Source organism: Protopterus annectens, chromosome 7.part0 (genome assembly GCF_019279795.1).
Source record: "Protopterus annectens isolate FY-2018-M chromosome 7.part0, PAN1.0, whole genome shotgun sequence".
NCBI lineage: Eukaryota > Metazoa > Chordata > Ceratodontiformes > Protopteridae > Protopterus > Protopterus annectens.
In genome coordinates, this window is record NC_056739.1 from 185,423,355 (window position 1) to 185,437,031 (window position 13,677).

The 13,677-nt window shown below is 40.2% G+C and overlaps 1 protein-coding gene across 1 annotated transcript in view; it reads left to right on the top strand.

Moving 5' to 3' along the window:
• Positions 1-13,677, top strand: part of LOC122806339 (arginyl aminopeptidase) — a 292,458-nt gene that overhangs the window by 33,731 nt on the left and 245,050 nt on the right. Inside the window, exon 3 of the mRNA XM_044076669.1 lies at positions 13,132-13,283. Within this exon, the coding sequence (XP_043932604.1) occupies positions 13,132-13,283 (152 nt within the window). The remainder of the gene's footprint in view (positions 1-13,131; positions 13,284-13,677) is intronic.

Sequence of the window (13,677 nt, forward strand, 5' to 3'; positions counted from 1 at the left end):
TAGAGCCTACCATCTGGCACTTCTAGCCATAGCCCATGATATTCCCTTTGCAGGTCATATCGGCATAAAGCGTACAGAGACGTATTATACAGAACTTCTATTGGCCTGGAATTTCCCGAGATGTAAAAGGGTACTGCGGGACCTGTGAGCAGTTCTAAAGGGTAGGCAAGGCAGGTGACAAGGTGAGATCTCCTTTGGTGCCTTTGCCTGTGACTGAGGAGCCATTTCAGAGGGTAGCTATTGATATTGTGAAGCCTCTGAGTACCCAAAGTTCCACAGGGAAAAAGTGTATCCTAGTGGTAGTAGATTATGCTACAAGATACCCTGAGGCAGTGGCTTTGTTCTCCATTGAGGCGGAAAAGGTGGCAAATGCTTTGATTTTCAGCAGGGTCAGTTTCCCAAAAGAAATACTGACTGACAGAGGTGCCAGTTTCATGTCAGACCTGCTGGCTTGTCTGTGGAAGTATTGTGGGGTGAAGCACCTGAAGGCCACCCCCTACCATCCCTAGACTAATTGTCTTGTTGAGGTTAAACTCTACAATCAAGTCCATGCTACGGGCATTTGCAGACAAGTTTAAGAGGGAGTAAGACAAATATTTGCCCTATCTGTTTGCGTACAGAGAGGTTCCCAGGAATCCATGGGTTTTTTCACCCTTTGAGTTGCTGTACAGAGAGGTTCCCCAGGAATCCATGGGTTTTTCACCCTTTGAGTTTCTGTATGGGCATAGGGTGAGGGGACCTGTAGATTTAATTTGTGAGTGGGAAGGTATGTGAATCTCACAATGAGTCTGTTGTGGCATACATCCTGATCCTCAGGATAAGGCTCAGGGAACTCATGGGCTTGGCCCAGCAGAACCTGGCAGAAGCCCAACAGAAAAAGGTCTGGTATGACAGGAATGCTCGAGCTAGAGAGTATGCTATAGGGCAGCAGGTAATGGGTCATTCCTGTCAGACACAACACGCTGCAAGTAGCTTGGGAGGGACCCTACAAGGTGGTAAGAAAGGTAAGTGATGTTAACTACATGGTAGAACTGCTAGGCCGGAGGCAGAGGCACAAATTGTACCATGTTAACATGATGAAATCTTAACATGATAGGGAGGCACTTGTGCCGAGTATTTGCAGTAGATTGCAAGAGGAGTCTAAGGGAGATCTGAGGACTGATGATCTCGGTGAGGCTCGGACTGACCTCAGTGGAAGGGGTAGCAATATCCCAGCAGCTATCAACGACCCAGGTTCGAGAAAAATGAGAGCAGTGTTACAGGAGTTTGGGGACACATTCACTGGAAAACCAGGATTTACCCACCTGCTGCAGCACCAGGTGGTACAGGACCCCAAAGACCTATTAGACAGGCCCCTTATAGAGTGCCCGAGAGAAGAACACTCTTGAGTGAGGCGATGCAGGAGATGTTAGAACTAGGGGTTAATTCAAGTCCAGCAGTCCCTGGGCCACCCCATTGGTGCTGGTGCCAAAGAATGATAACAGCACCAGGTTCTGTGTGGCTACAGGTAATTAAATAGTCACACTGTCAGACACATGCCTAGGACCAATATGGCCCTAGAGCAGCGGGGTGGGGCTAAGTAGTGTACCACCACTGATGTTGCCAAGGGTTACTGGCGGGTGCCCTTGACTCCCAGTGCTAGAGAGAGGTCAGCCTTTGTGACTTTTTTTTTTAGCTTGTATGAGTTCACAAAGATGCCCTTTGGGATGAAAAATGCCCCAGCACCTTTCCAGAGGCTGGTAGATCATATCCTAGCAGGAGGGTTCGCCCTTGCTTACCTAGATGATATTACCATCTACAGCCATTCCTGGCAAGAGCACCTTCAACATGTCAGGGAGGTGCTGGGCAGACTACAGAGGGCATGGTTAACCATTATGCCGAGCAAATGTCAGGTGGGTATGGCAGAGGTCTTCTACGTGGGATATAGAGTGGGGAGTAGTAAGATCAGGCTAGAACCTGCCAAAGTGGAAGACATTCCGGCATGGCCTGCACCTGTTACCAAAAAGCAGGTGAGTGCATTCTTAGGGACACCAGGGTACTACAGAACATTTGTCCCCAGTTATAGTACCATAGCTGCTCCCCTCACAGACTTGACAAGGAAAAGCAGGCCAGATAGGGTAGTGTGGACCACAGCATGTGAGCAGGCATTCCAGAAGCTTAAAGAAGCTTTGGGAGGACCCCCTGTGTTAGCCAGTCCAGATTACAGCAAATAATTTGTTGTGCAGGTGGATGCTTCGAACCATGGAGTGGGGGCTGTACTTAGCCAGATGTCTTCAGAGGGAGAAGAGCACCCAGTGGTTTGTCAGTCGTAGGCTCCAACCCAGGGAGGAATGATGTGCATCTGTAGAAAAGGAATGTCTAGCCATAGTGTGGGCACTGCGGAAACTTCAGCCTTATCTGTATGGAAGGAAGTTCACTGTAGTTACAGATCACAATCCCTTAACATGGTTACACTGAGCCAGCCTGCAAAATCCTAAGTTGCTACGATGGAGCCTAGAGTTGCAAGCATATGATACGTCAGTGCAGCACAGCAGTAGGATTAGCAATGCCAACGCAGATGGGCTCTCAAGACAGGGAATGGGGTAAGGTATACTCCAACCTAACCCTTTCATGCAAAGTTTCTCAACGGTCACTTAAATAGCTTGAGTTCTCAGGGAGGGGGGAAATGTGAAAAACTGAAAGGCTGCCAGCCCAACCAGATAAAATCTTGTAAATAATTATGTGATTTGTAAATATTAATATAATCCACATACTGGTTTTACAAATGTAAGAGAATTATATATTATGATTAAACTATATGGTGTACTGAGCTTAAAAAATGTAACCACAGTGCACTCTGCTGGAAGAAAGCTGGTAAGTCAAGCATTGTATGACTGTTTGAGCTCAAACTCGGAGATGTGATGTCTGGACCAGCAAATGTTTCTATTGTTTTGGGACAAGAGTTAATTGCTACATTTCACATGTATAATGTCTTTTATTGCTGTGGCTTCCTGCAGGTCCACATTACAAAAAGAAATGTAAATTGAGTTTCTGTTGGCCTGGGAGGCTAAATCAGAAGTGTCAAGAATGATGTAATCTAAAATGAGTCAGCAGTGATGTATTATCAATTTTAAGACTTTCTCAGAGAGAGAGAGAAACTTAAAGCAATTTTGCGTCCGTCTTCAGAACGGACAACATCACCAGCACTCTGCCTTTGCTCTGTATGTATGTAGGTTGTTTAGAACATTGTTTCTCTTAGAAATAGTCTGTTTTCTATATTTGTCAGACTATTTTACAGTATTATTTTAAGCATTTTCCTGTGTCTGAACTCTTGACCAGCACTGTGTTGAATTGAGAAGATTTGTCTTGTGTTTGCATTATTTATTAAATGTTTTTAAAGCTTTCAACTGTGGCTGTTTTGTGTAGAGATAATTTAAGCTCTAGAGTACATTGCATGTATATAGTGATACTGACCAAGCCACTCCATTAAGCCTTGCTGTTTGTCATACTTACTAATTGGATAATAATATTGCACAGTAAAATTGGACACCCTTTGGTAAGGGCCTTATTAGTAGCTGATATTAGTGGTTGGTGGCATTGATTTCTACCTTATATCCTGGGCAGAGTAGGGGGCATAGCTGGAGAACCTGTGCCAGCTTTCCCCATGAGAGTGTGTGTGTTTGTGTATATATGGGCCTTATTAGCAGCTGATGGCAGTGGTAGCTGATATTAGTGATTGGTGGCAGAAATCTCTACCTTGTATCCTTTGCAGAGAAGGGGGCATAGCTGGAGAACCTGTACCAGCTTCCACGAGGAGTGTGTGTGTGTTTGTGTATAACTCGTATCTCGAAGTATGTGTGTGTCAGCTACTTGGGCAGGGACACACAGCACTGGTTGGCTAGAGAGGGTGCTGGAGGTTTTAGCTTGACCACTAGGCCGAGACCTGTACCCTATAACTGTCAGTGGGGAGTCTTATTGGGGAGGGGAGAGAGAGAGAGACCCTGGACTGACTCATCTCTGTGTGCTCTTAAGGGGAAATTGTACTTCACTGTGTGTGTACTTGTTATCCTTCCCAATGCGCATGCCAATCACTGGCTCTAGTGGTGAGGATTGCGGCTCCTTGATTACTGGGTCAGTGCATGGGTGTCACACAGAGCACTGGCTGAATGAAAGACACCTCTACAAAACTGAAAAAACTTGGACATTTTTTAAACCAATTTCAATATAAAGTAAAATTAGATAATGGAGTTATCCTCAAATTGCCCCATATATGTGAGCAAAGTATGAGCTTGTGCAGACCATCCAGACATAAAGCATAAATCAAGCATGCAACAGTAAAAGTATCTGTTGTAATATATGGAGATGAATGCTAACAAGTTCTAGGACTACTCAATTGTGATTGTGCATTAGTAAACTTTTTTTTATATGGTGGCATGAATGATGGTGCTAATATCATTGCTGGCAACAAGGATTTATGCTTGCACTAGATCCATCTCTGTTTCCACTGGTTGGCCACTGGACATCTCCGATGGTCATAATTTCAAAACCTGTAGGTAGATAACTTTTTTACTAAATTTGTCAACCCTTTCAAAACCATCATATTTTCTAGCAGTGCCATGCACCCAGCACCAAAGTATTTTAACATCTCAATAACCTCATGATATTGAGCATCATTCACTTTATCTCCTAATCCCAACCTCCTTTAACGGTTTATCATATTTCCTTAAAATGGTCACTTTTGTCTTTTCAGTTCTCATTCTACTTCCAGTCATTTACCTCAGATCATACATCCCATACCTTATTTTCACTATTGGTTAGTTGGAAGCTTAAGTCATATGAAATATCCATGTCTCCTCTTGTGCAGGTTTTCATCATTTCCCCCTTCCTTTTTCTGATGATTCTTAGATGTTGAGTGCCACTTCTTTATGATGTCTGGTAGTTATAGCAGCATCTTTACAGAAGAAAGTAAAACTGGTGTACTATGTTTACTACCCATCCCCTTTCCTTCTAACATGTGCGGACAGACAAAACTAAACGCATTTGTAAAGTTGGTTGTCACACACTTGCAGCACTTAGAAAAACGTGATTGATTAAAAGGGAGCGTCACCTGCTTGCTGAGTGTTCATATGCCTTCATCTGCCAAAGGTGTTTGGTTTGTACTATTAATTCCAGCTTGTCATGGTGTTTTTTAATTTTCCTGTACTATGTGCACTTATTCTGGAATCAACACTGAAACAGCCAATTTTCATGTGGCAATGGAGGATTCACATGAATTTGACCTTGAGGCTAAAGGATGAAGATTTGGTCCTATAGCAGCAGCACGCTAGTGTTTTCAGTGATCATTCTTACATGCATTAGTAGTTGGAATGAAGTGCAAAAAGCTTTCATTTTCTTTTTGCATCCTTAAGTTGGCTGTACAGCACCCAGGTTGGGAGCCACTGGTCAAGTGTTACCACCAGTTGATCATGCTTTATAAGTAAACAGTGGAGAAAGAAAAACGGTGGTGCCTTTATATGTCACCATGGCAGCAGGAGATGGTGCTTGCAGCACACCAGCGTAATGTGGCCAATAGGTTGGGGACCAGTGGGCTAATATCTGTGAGGTAACGTTTCTTCAGTACGAGTCCCCTCATACTGTTGTGTATGTGGGAGACTCTTAGCAGTTTTTGGTTTTGATTAAGGATTCTGCTGAACTAGTTAATCTTTTCAGTTCTGTCAATCTTCAGCTGATGTGCATTGAAACTCTTCTGATTCTGTTGCACCTTAATTTTAGTGATGTAAAAGTGCTGTAATTGGAGATTTGCTATCATTTGATAGTTAGGTTTTTTGTCAAGTGGGTTTCAATCAAAAGATAGTAAACCCATTTAGTATTTCTGCATTACAGAGCGTGGTTCTTGGTTTGGTTTCTTGTTGAGATGCCTTGTGCACACAGTTGCATGCATGTAGATTTTCAATGGGAGTGTTCAGCATTCTCCTTTCCAGAGATACACTGATGCATTATTTGTCGGTCCCCAAGATTTCCTGTACATTTGTGCTGTGTGCATGTAGTCCGTGCTTTGCACCAGTGATTAGTGCCTCATTCTTGACTGCTTCTTTAACTTAGTGCTTAATGAGAGAGGCTGCAGCTTCCCTGTGAGCCTGGCACTGGACATGAATGAATGACCAACTTTTTTTTCCATATGTACAAATGCAAATCTAATTTCATCCTGTTTTAATACAACTTTTCCATAGTTACATTGGCTGTACTATTACAGAGTAATGCCTGGCTAAGTATACTTTTGTGTAACTGGGCTTGAAGGGTCCTGTTTTAGATGGACCAAAAGCCTATTGACTGGTGCTTTGGCACCGTCAGATTCTTGGCGTCTTGTCTTCCTGCACCCAGACTTAAAGGCAGTGCCGTGCCCTAATAGAAATGCCACCCTCAATTAAGTCCATGAGCATAGGGTGTTGTGCACCTTTTAATTTGGGTGCTTGTATTATTTCTCAAATAAATTTGATCGGAGTTGCCCTGCTACCAGTAATGATCACAGGAAATTTACTTCTGAAGTCCAACCCAAACTTTAAGATAAGATAATGCATTATCATTTGTAGCGATACCTGCTGCAGTGTTCTGCGTAAGAACTCCTTTGAGCTAATCTGCAAGACATTAGCTCAAGATTTTATTCCTCTGTATATCTAACTATTTAAATGTTGGCAATCGCCAAGGCTCAAAATGTTAGACTGGAAAGCACCCTTGAGTAGTTAACATGAAATTGATTAAGGTAAACACTTGAAAAAATCCACAAACGTCTGAAAGCAGGGAAACCAAAGAACAAGGCAGAAGCCCTCACAGTCCTAAACGCAATTTATTAAAACAGAAAATCACAGCGTTTTCGCCACACACATATGGTGGCTTCTTCAGAGGATACAAAGGCAACCAAACACAAGCGGTTAAATACTGAAAGTTAATTGAAGTCAACTGCTATCAATTAACCACAAATTATGCAACAAGATGCCTGCATTAAACTGAAGAAGTAGAATGCAAAAAGCCTCAAGCATAGTTTAAATACATGCTAAACTGTTGATGTAATTAAAAGACTGTGACAATACAAAAAACACAATATTTTGACACAGTCAAACCCAGGTAAAATTCAGTATATTTCCTAAGAAATAAAAATACACAAGAAAAAAGTGTCACAAAATCGTATGTACATTTAAAAAGCAAAATGCTAAATAGTCATTCCCAAGTATACATTATTTTAAAAGGGGGAACGACATAATAAAACTAATGAATAACTTTTTACTAAAAATTGATATAAATTCCAAAGATGTAGACAACCCACATCTAAAGTGTGACCTTAAAAATTAAGTAAAAGTACTAAATGTGAATATAACAACCTAAGCCAAACCTTGCTAGGTCAAATACCAACAAAAAGGTAGGAAACAGTGCCACCAAGTGGCTTGACACTGTACCCACACATAGTGGGCTAATGCAAAAAGGACTAAATCAAAAGTGTCAAGGCAAGTATGATTCTTAAAATAAAAAGGGAACAACTATCTCATATACGATTTTAATTTGAGATAAGGTGCAATATTACAGCTTTCATTCAACCCCGGAGGGTAGAAAGCGTTATTAAGTTGCCAAAGCAATTCATTTGTCTCAAGTATAAGAGCACTAGGTCCACCACGAGGATGAACAGGGAGGTGGTCAATCCCCATGAAAGAGAAAGCATGCCCAGGAAAAGAACAGATATGCTTGGCAAGGGCATTATCAAGTCTCTTATTCCTGATGGCATATAAGTGCTGATACAATCTGTCTTTAAGCCTTCTGTCCGTCTTTCCGACGTAGAATGCTGGACAGCATGTGCAAAAAGCAATATAAACTACTGTTTTCGTATCACAGGAAATACGATGATGTATAAAATATTTCCTTCCTTCAATACAAAAACTACTACCTGTTTTAATATGTGAGCAGAAGTTACAGAAGCCGCAGGCAAAAGAACCATTAATTCTAGCACTACAGGTGCCATAAGGAGTCTGTAACAATTCTTTGATGTTTCTACCTCTTCTAAACACTACAACAGGTCTTTCACCTAACTTCTCACCTACAGATGCATTACTGGTGATAAAAAACCAGTTTTTAAACAAAATGTTCTGTATTGCATACCAGTTCACCCCAAATGTGGAAATGAAACTACAAGTAGAGGCCCTATGAGAGGCAGGTTCAATAGGAGACGTGGCATCGGAAAAGTTGCCAGAGGCACTAGATCTACGGGCATACAGTGCAAGGCAACTCTTCTTGAAGCAAGAGAGGTCTGTAAAACCCACTATTTCTTTTATTCAAGACCTCTTCTATTAGTTCAGACACAAGAGTAGCTGGATAGCCACGGTTGACAAAGAGATTTGTCAAAAATTGACATTCAACGTTAAAGTCTGACAATTGACTACAAATTCTCACGGCCCTCACAAGCTGCCCTTTGACTATTGCTTTTCTAAGTTTAAAGGGGTGAGAACTGGTATAATGAAGGAAGGAATTCACGTATGTATCTTTCCTGTAAATTGTGGAAATTAACCTTCCTGTAATACCGTCCCTGGTCAGTTTTACATCAAGGTAATTCATACTAACACCATCAAACTGAAAAGTAAATTTAAGAAACGGTGTTGTACTATTGATGTAATCGACAAAACTCTGTGCTGTTAAATGATCACCCCTAAAAAGAATAAAAATGTCATCAAGGTAACGAGTATAGTAGAAAAGTTTACTATTCCACTCTGAGTTGTTTAAAACAAAATTTCTTTCCCAGTAGGACATAAAAAGGTTGGCTACGGCTGCCCCACATGGGGAGCCCATGGCAACCCCTCTTTTTTGAATGTAAATGTCTTTTTCAAACAGGAAGTAATTTGATGACAAAATGATGTTAAGCAACTCAGTAACATTATTAATGACATTAATAGGTGCCTGAAGCTCACGCAAAAGCAAGTCAATCCACTCAATGGCCTCCTGGTGTGGTATGGATGTATAAAGATCGACCACATCTATGGTCAAAAAGTTAACATCCATATCCAACTCAAGCCCATTTAGGTCAGAAAGAAAAGACCATGAGTCTTTACAAATAGTAGGTACACTGTCAACATACTGGTTCAGTAAAGTATCCACGAATTTTGAACAAGGGTAGGTGAGGGAAAGCCTACCATCTATCAGTGCCCTCATAGGTGGATCCCCAAGGTTTTTGTGAATCTTGGGGATTCCAAACATGACAGGGGTCTTGGCGTAGAAAATGTCTATATATTTGTATGTCTCCTCATCTATTCTGCCGTTGGTGAAAAAATCCCTCAGGTAACCCCTAATCCTACTGGCACTGATATTCATCTCGTTGACAGATGAGATTTCATATGAGTCAGAATCAAGGACCCTGTGCATTCTTTCTACATAGTCAGCCTGCTCAAAGATGGCCAAACCGCCACCTTTATCAGGCTTGATGATCCTGACCCCGACATTGCGGAGGTCACGTAATGCTTCAAGTTGGTCCTTGGAAATATTGAAGCGGCTAGTACCAACACAAGGCCGCTTCAATAAAAACCTGATGTCCAACTCACAGGCACTCTCAAACATTTTTAGGACCACATGGAGGGGCGGGTTGAAAGTACTAGGCAGTTTCAGCTTCGGGACCAGGGAGTCTGTGGAAAAATTAAACAGAAGTTTCAAGTTTAGTTTACGTACATAACATTTTAAATCCAATAACACCCTGGCCAAGTCGCATTTGATAGAAGGTACAAAAGTATTACCCAAGGCTAACAGTTCGACAATTTCTGGTTCAAGGGTAAGGTGTGAAAAATTATAAATTGTAAAATCACCTTTCATATTCTTAACAACCTTGACAGGAGTGTTCAAAGTGTAGAGGGGGTTTGTGATTAGTTGTTCCAATTCACATTCCCCCCTGCGGCGACCCCTGTTGTTCCTGTTCCCTAAAAAATGATTGCTGGTATTTTGGGGTCCTTCATACCCAGCAGCAGGTATCGTTTCATTTGACCCCCTACTGGTATCCTGTCTATTTTTATTGCGGTTACTCCTACGTAAAGGTTGGTCATTTTGTGTTGGTACATCTTGACTATCCACAAACCCAGGACCAGTTACTCTAACAGTCTCAGGTAACTCAGATGGATTAACCCCAAAACTACCCTCAATTTGTACACGTAAATTAGGGAAGGCCATATCTTTAGAATAGGATGACCTATCCCTGTGTAATTTTTTGGCTTTATTTGTTTTCAATTTGACCATGTAGGTGTCAATGCTGGAAAAAATCCGTGAATGATCATATTTTAATTGTGAAAAAGCATTATTCAACCTGATTTCCTCATCAAGCAAACATACCTCTTTAGTCAAATCAGATATACAAATAGAATAGTGTTTAACTAACAACTCAAGAAGGTGTAAACCCTGCGACTGGAAAAGTGTCAAGTCAATTAGGAAAGCATCGCTATTAATCAAGCCAGATGGTGCAAAATTACACCTAAGTCCCTTCGGAACAATGCCTTCACTTAGGCATTGTTTAAAGTAAGCAGTTTCCAGCTGCATTTTCCTGAGTTTAAGTGTTTTTGAATCCAAAAGTTTCAGTTTGTCTGCCAGAGAAACAGCAGCAATGGCAGAAGCAGAGCGGTCCTGCACCGGCGGTGCATCATTAAAAGGTTTAACAAAAAGTGAAAAGTCACCTGTATTGGCAATCCATTCGGATATAGTGGCTCCACCGATAAGTGCTTCGGTCCGTTCTGCGTTTTCCGATCGTGTAAAAGGACGCTGGTTACCATTACTTTCAATAGGGAAAGCAGCATCAGGAGCAACGGCCCCAGAAGTTTGAATTACAGGTGAAACAGCCCTAGGAGGTTGTGCTGATATCGATGCCTGAGAATCAGGAACATTACAGTGCCCATTCATAGAAAGTCTCAGAATTGAAGGTTCACCGTGTCGCGAAGATAAAGAGCTTTCAAATGCATTAAAGCGCTCATTGAGTGCATCAATTTTCTGCGACAGCGAAAACAGCAGGTTAGGCATACCAATAGTGTCCCCATTTGATGTATCTTGAATCACTTGGCTTGCTGGGCTCTCCATGTCAAAGGTTCCACAAAAAGAAACTGGTAAACACTTGAAAAAATCCACAAACGTCTGAAAGCAAGGAAACCAAAGAACAAGGCAGAAGCCCTCACAGTCCTAAACGCAATTTATTAAAACAGAAAATCACAGCGTTTTCGCCACACACATATGGTGGCTTCTTCAGAGGATACAAAGGCAACCAAACACAAGCAGTTAAATACTGAAAGTTAATTGAAGTCAACTGCTATCAATTAACCACAAATTATGCAACAAGATGCCTGCATTAAACTGAAGAAGTAGAATGCAAAAAGCCTCAAGCATAGTTTAAATACATGCTAAACTGTTGATGTAATTAAAAGACTGTGACAATACAAAAAACACAATATTTTGACACAGTCAAACCCAGGTAAAATTCAGTATATTTCCTAAGAAATAAAAATACACAAGAAAAAAGTGTCACAAAATCATATGTACATTTAAAAAGCAAAATGCTAAATAGTCATTCCCAAGTATACATTATTTTAGCTGTATTATTAAAGCTGTAATATTGCACCTTATCTCAAATTAAAATCGTATATGAGATAGTTGTTCCCTTTTTATTTTAAGAATCATACTTGCCTTGACACTTTTGATTTAGTCCTTTTTGCATTAGCCCACTATGTGTGGGTACAGTGTCAAGCCACTTGGTGGCACTGTTTCCTACCTTTTTGTTGGTATTTGACCTAGCAAGGTTTGGCTTAGGTTGTTATATTCACATTTAGTACTTTTACTTAATTTTTAAGGTCACACTTTAGATGTGGGTTGTCTACATCTTTGGAATTTATATCAATTTTAGTAAAAAGTTATTCATGTGTTTTATTATGTCGTTCCCCCTTTTAAAATAATGTATACTTGGGAATGACTATTTAGCATTTTGCTTTTTGAATGTATATATGATTTTGTGACATTTTTTTCTTGTGTATTTTTATTTCTTAGGAAATATACTGAATTTTACTTGGGTTTGACTGTGTCAAAATATTGTGTTTTTTGTATTGTCACAGTCTTTTAATTACATCAACAGTTTAGCATGTATTTAAACTATGCTTGAGGCTTTTTGCATTCTACTTCTTCAGTTTAATGCAGGCATCTTGTTGCATAATTTGTGGTTAATTGATAGCAGTTGACTTCAATTAACTTTCAGTATTTAACTGCTTGTGTTTGGTTGCCTTTGTATCCTCTGAAGAAGCCACCATATGTGTGTGGCGAAAACGCTGTGATTTTCTGTTTTAATAAATTGCGTTTAGGACTGTGAGGGCTTCTGCCTTGTTCTTTGGTTTCCTTGCTTTCAGATGAAATTGATTAACATAAATCCAGGTAAAAGCTAAGATATGTACATACTCTTTATTGTACTTCAGGAACTTGTCACTTTCTGTAAGTACTTTGAAAATTGTTTTAATTTGATAATTTATTCTCCTTTAAGTAATGCAAATTCTTTATACACTTTGGATAACTGACTGATCAGTTACTTAATTTTTTGTACTTTGAACAATGCAAGTTAAAGTTAAATACAAATGTATAATGACAATATGCCAGTAACACTCCCAGCCCCCAACTCCTACACTGTAAATTACTTGTGTTGAATTCTGCATTTTGTGTTTTAGGAATGACGTTTTAGGACATTTGCTTCTGTTTTATTTAAAGTAATGATTTAAACTGAAAAATCAAAATGAATGTTATATTGGCTAAGAATGTGTAACAGTGTATACTTTGTTGCAAGAAGCATTTGTTCAAGTTAAAATTTGCTACCGATTGATAACCAGTGCCCACTAGATTAGTGTTCATCCTTATTACAAATAATGATGGAGAGTTTAGTTCTTTATAGGATCATAAGAAATTGAAGGCAGCTAAGTCTTGAAACATGTTTATCTTGCCACTACCCAGCCTTACACTTTGACTCCAGTCTTGAAGTGCTAATTCATTCAGTCTTGCAGAGGACTTGGGGCAGTCAAACCCATGGAGAATTTGTAATTGAAGTACATATGTTAGAGAAAAATTGTGTTCTTCCTCAATTATCAAATCGTTACTGATAACTATATATTATGACAGGTACCACCAGGCTTCACAGCAGTAATGAGTGCTACGAACTGGGAGAAAGACGAGAAAGAAAACACTTTTCACTTCAGTATGAAGATCCCAATCCCTGCTTATCTTGTTGCACTGGCTGTAGGGGACATTGTATCTGCAGAGGTAGGGCCCAGGTAAGAGTGAAAACAGCAGCTGAGATCTTTGGATGAACCATTACATTTCTATCATTGTTTACTCTGAATTTATCCATGGTAACTGTGTGTGTTAAATTTATAATCTCTGCTTGGGTCAGTGTTCTGATAACTCAAAATTGATCCTGCTACTTGTGATATGCCTGTTATTAACAGAGGTTTCATTTTGTTTAACAACTGCAAAACAGATGAGTGAATAAGGGGTTGTCTGTAGAAGGCAATTGTGGTAACCATAGCTGTTTGAATAATAGGATCTTTGCTGCTTTGGACTCAAAATAAATGGGTTGTATTTGCAGGCAAACATTAGGTTACTTCCTCTGCCAAGAACATTGCCCAGAAACATTGCATTAAAGGGAAAGTAATCTGCTCGCTCTTT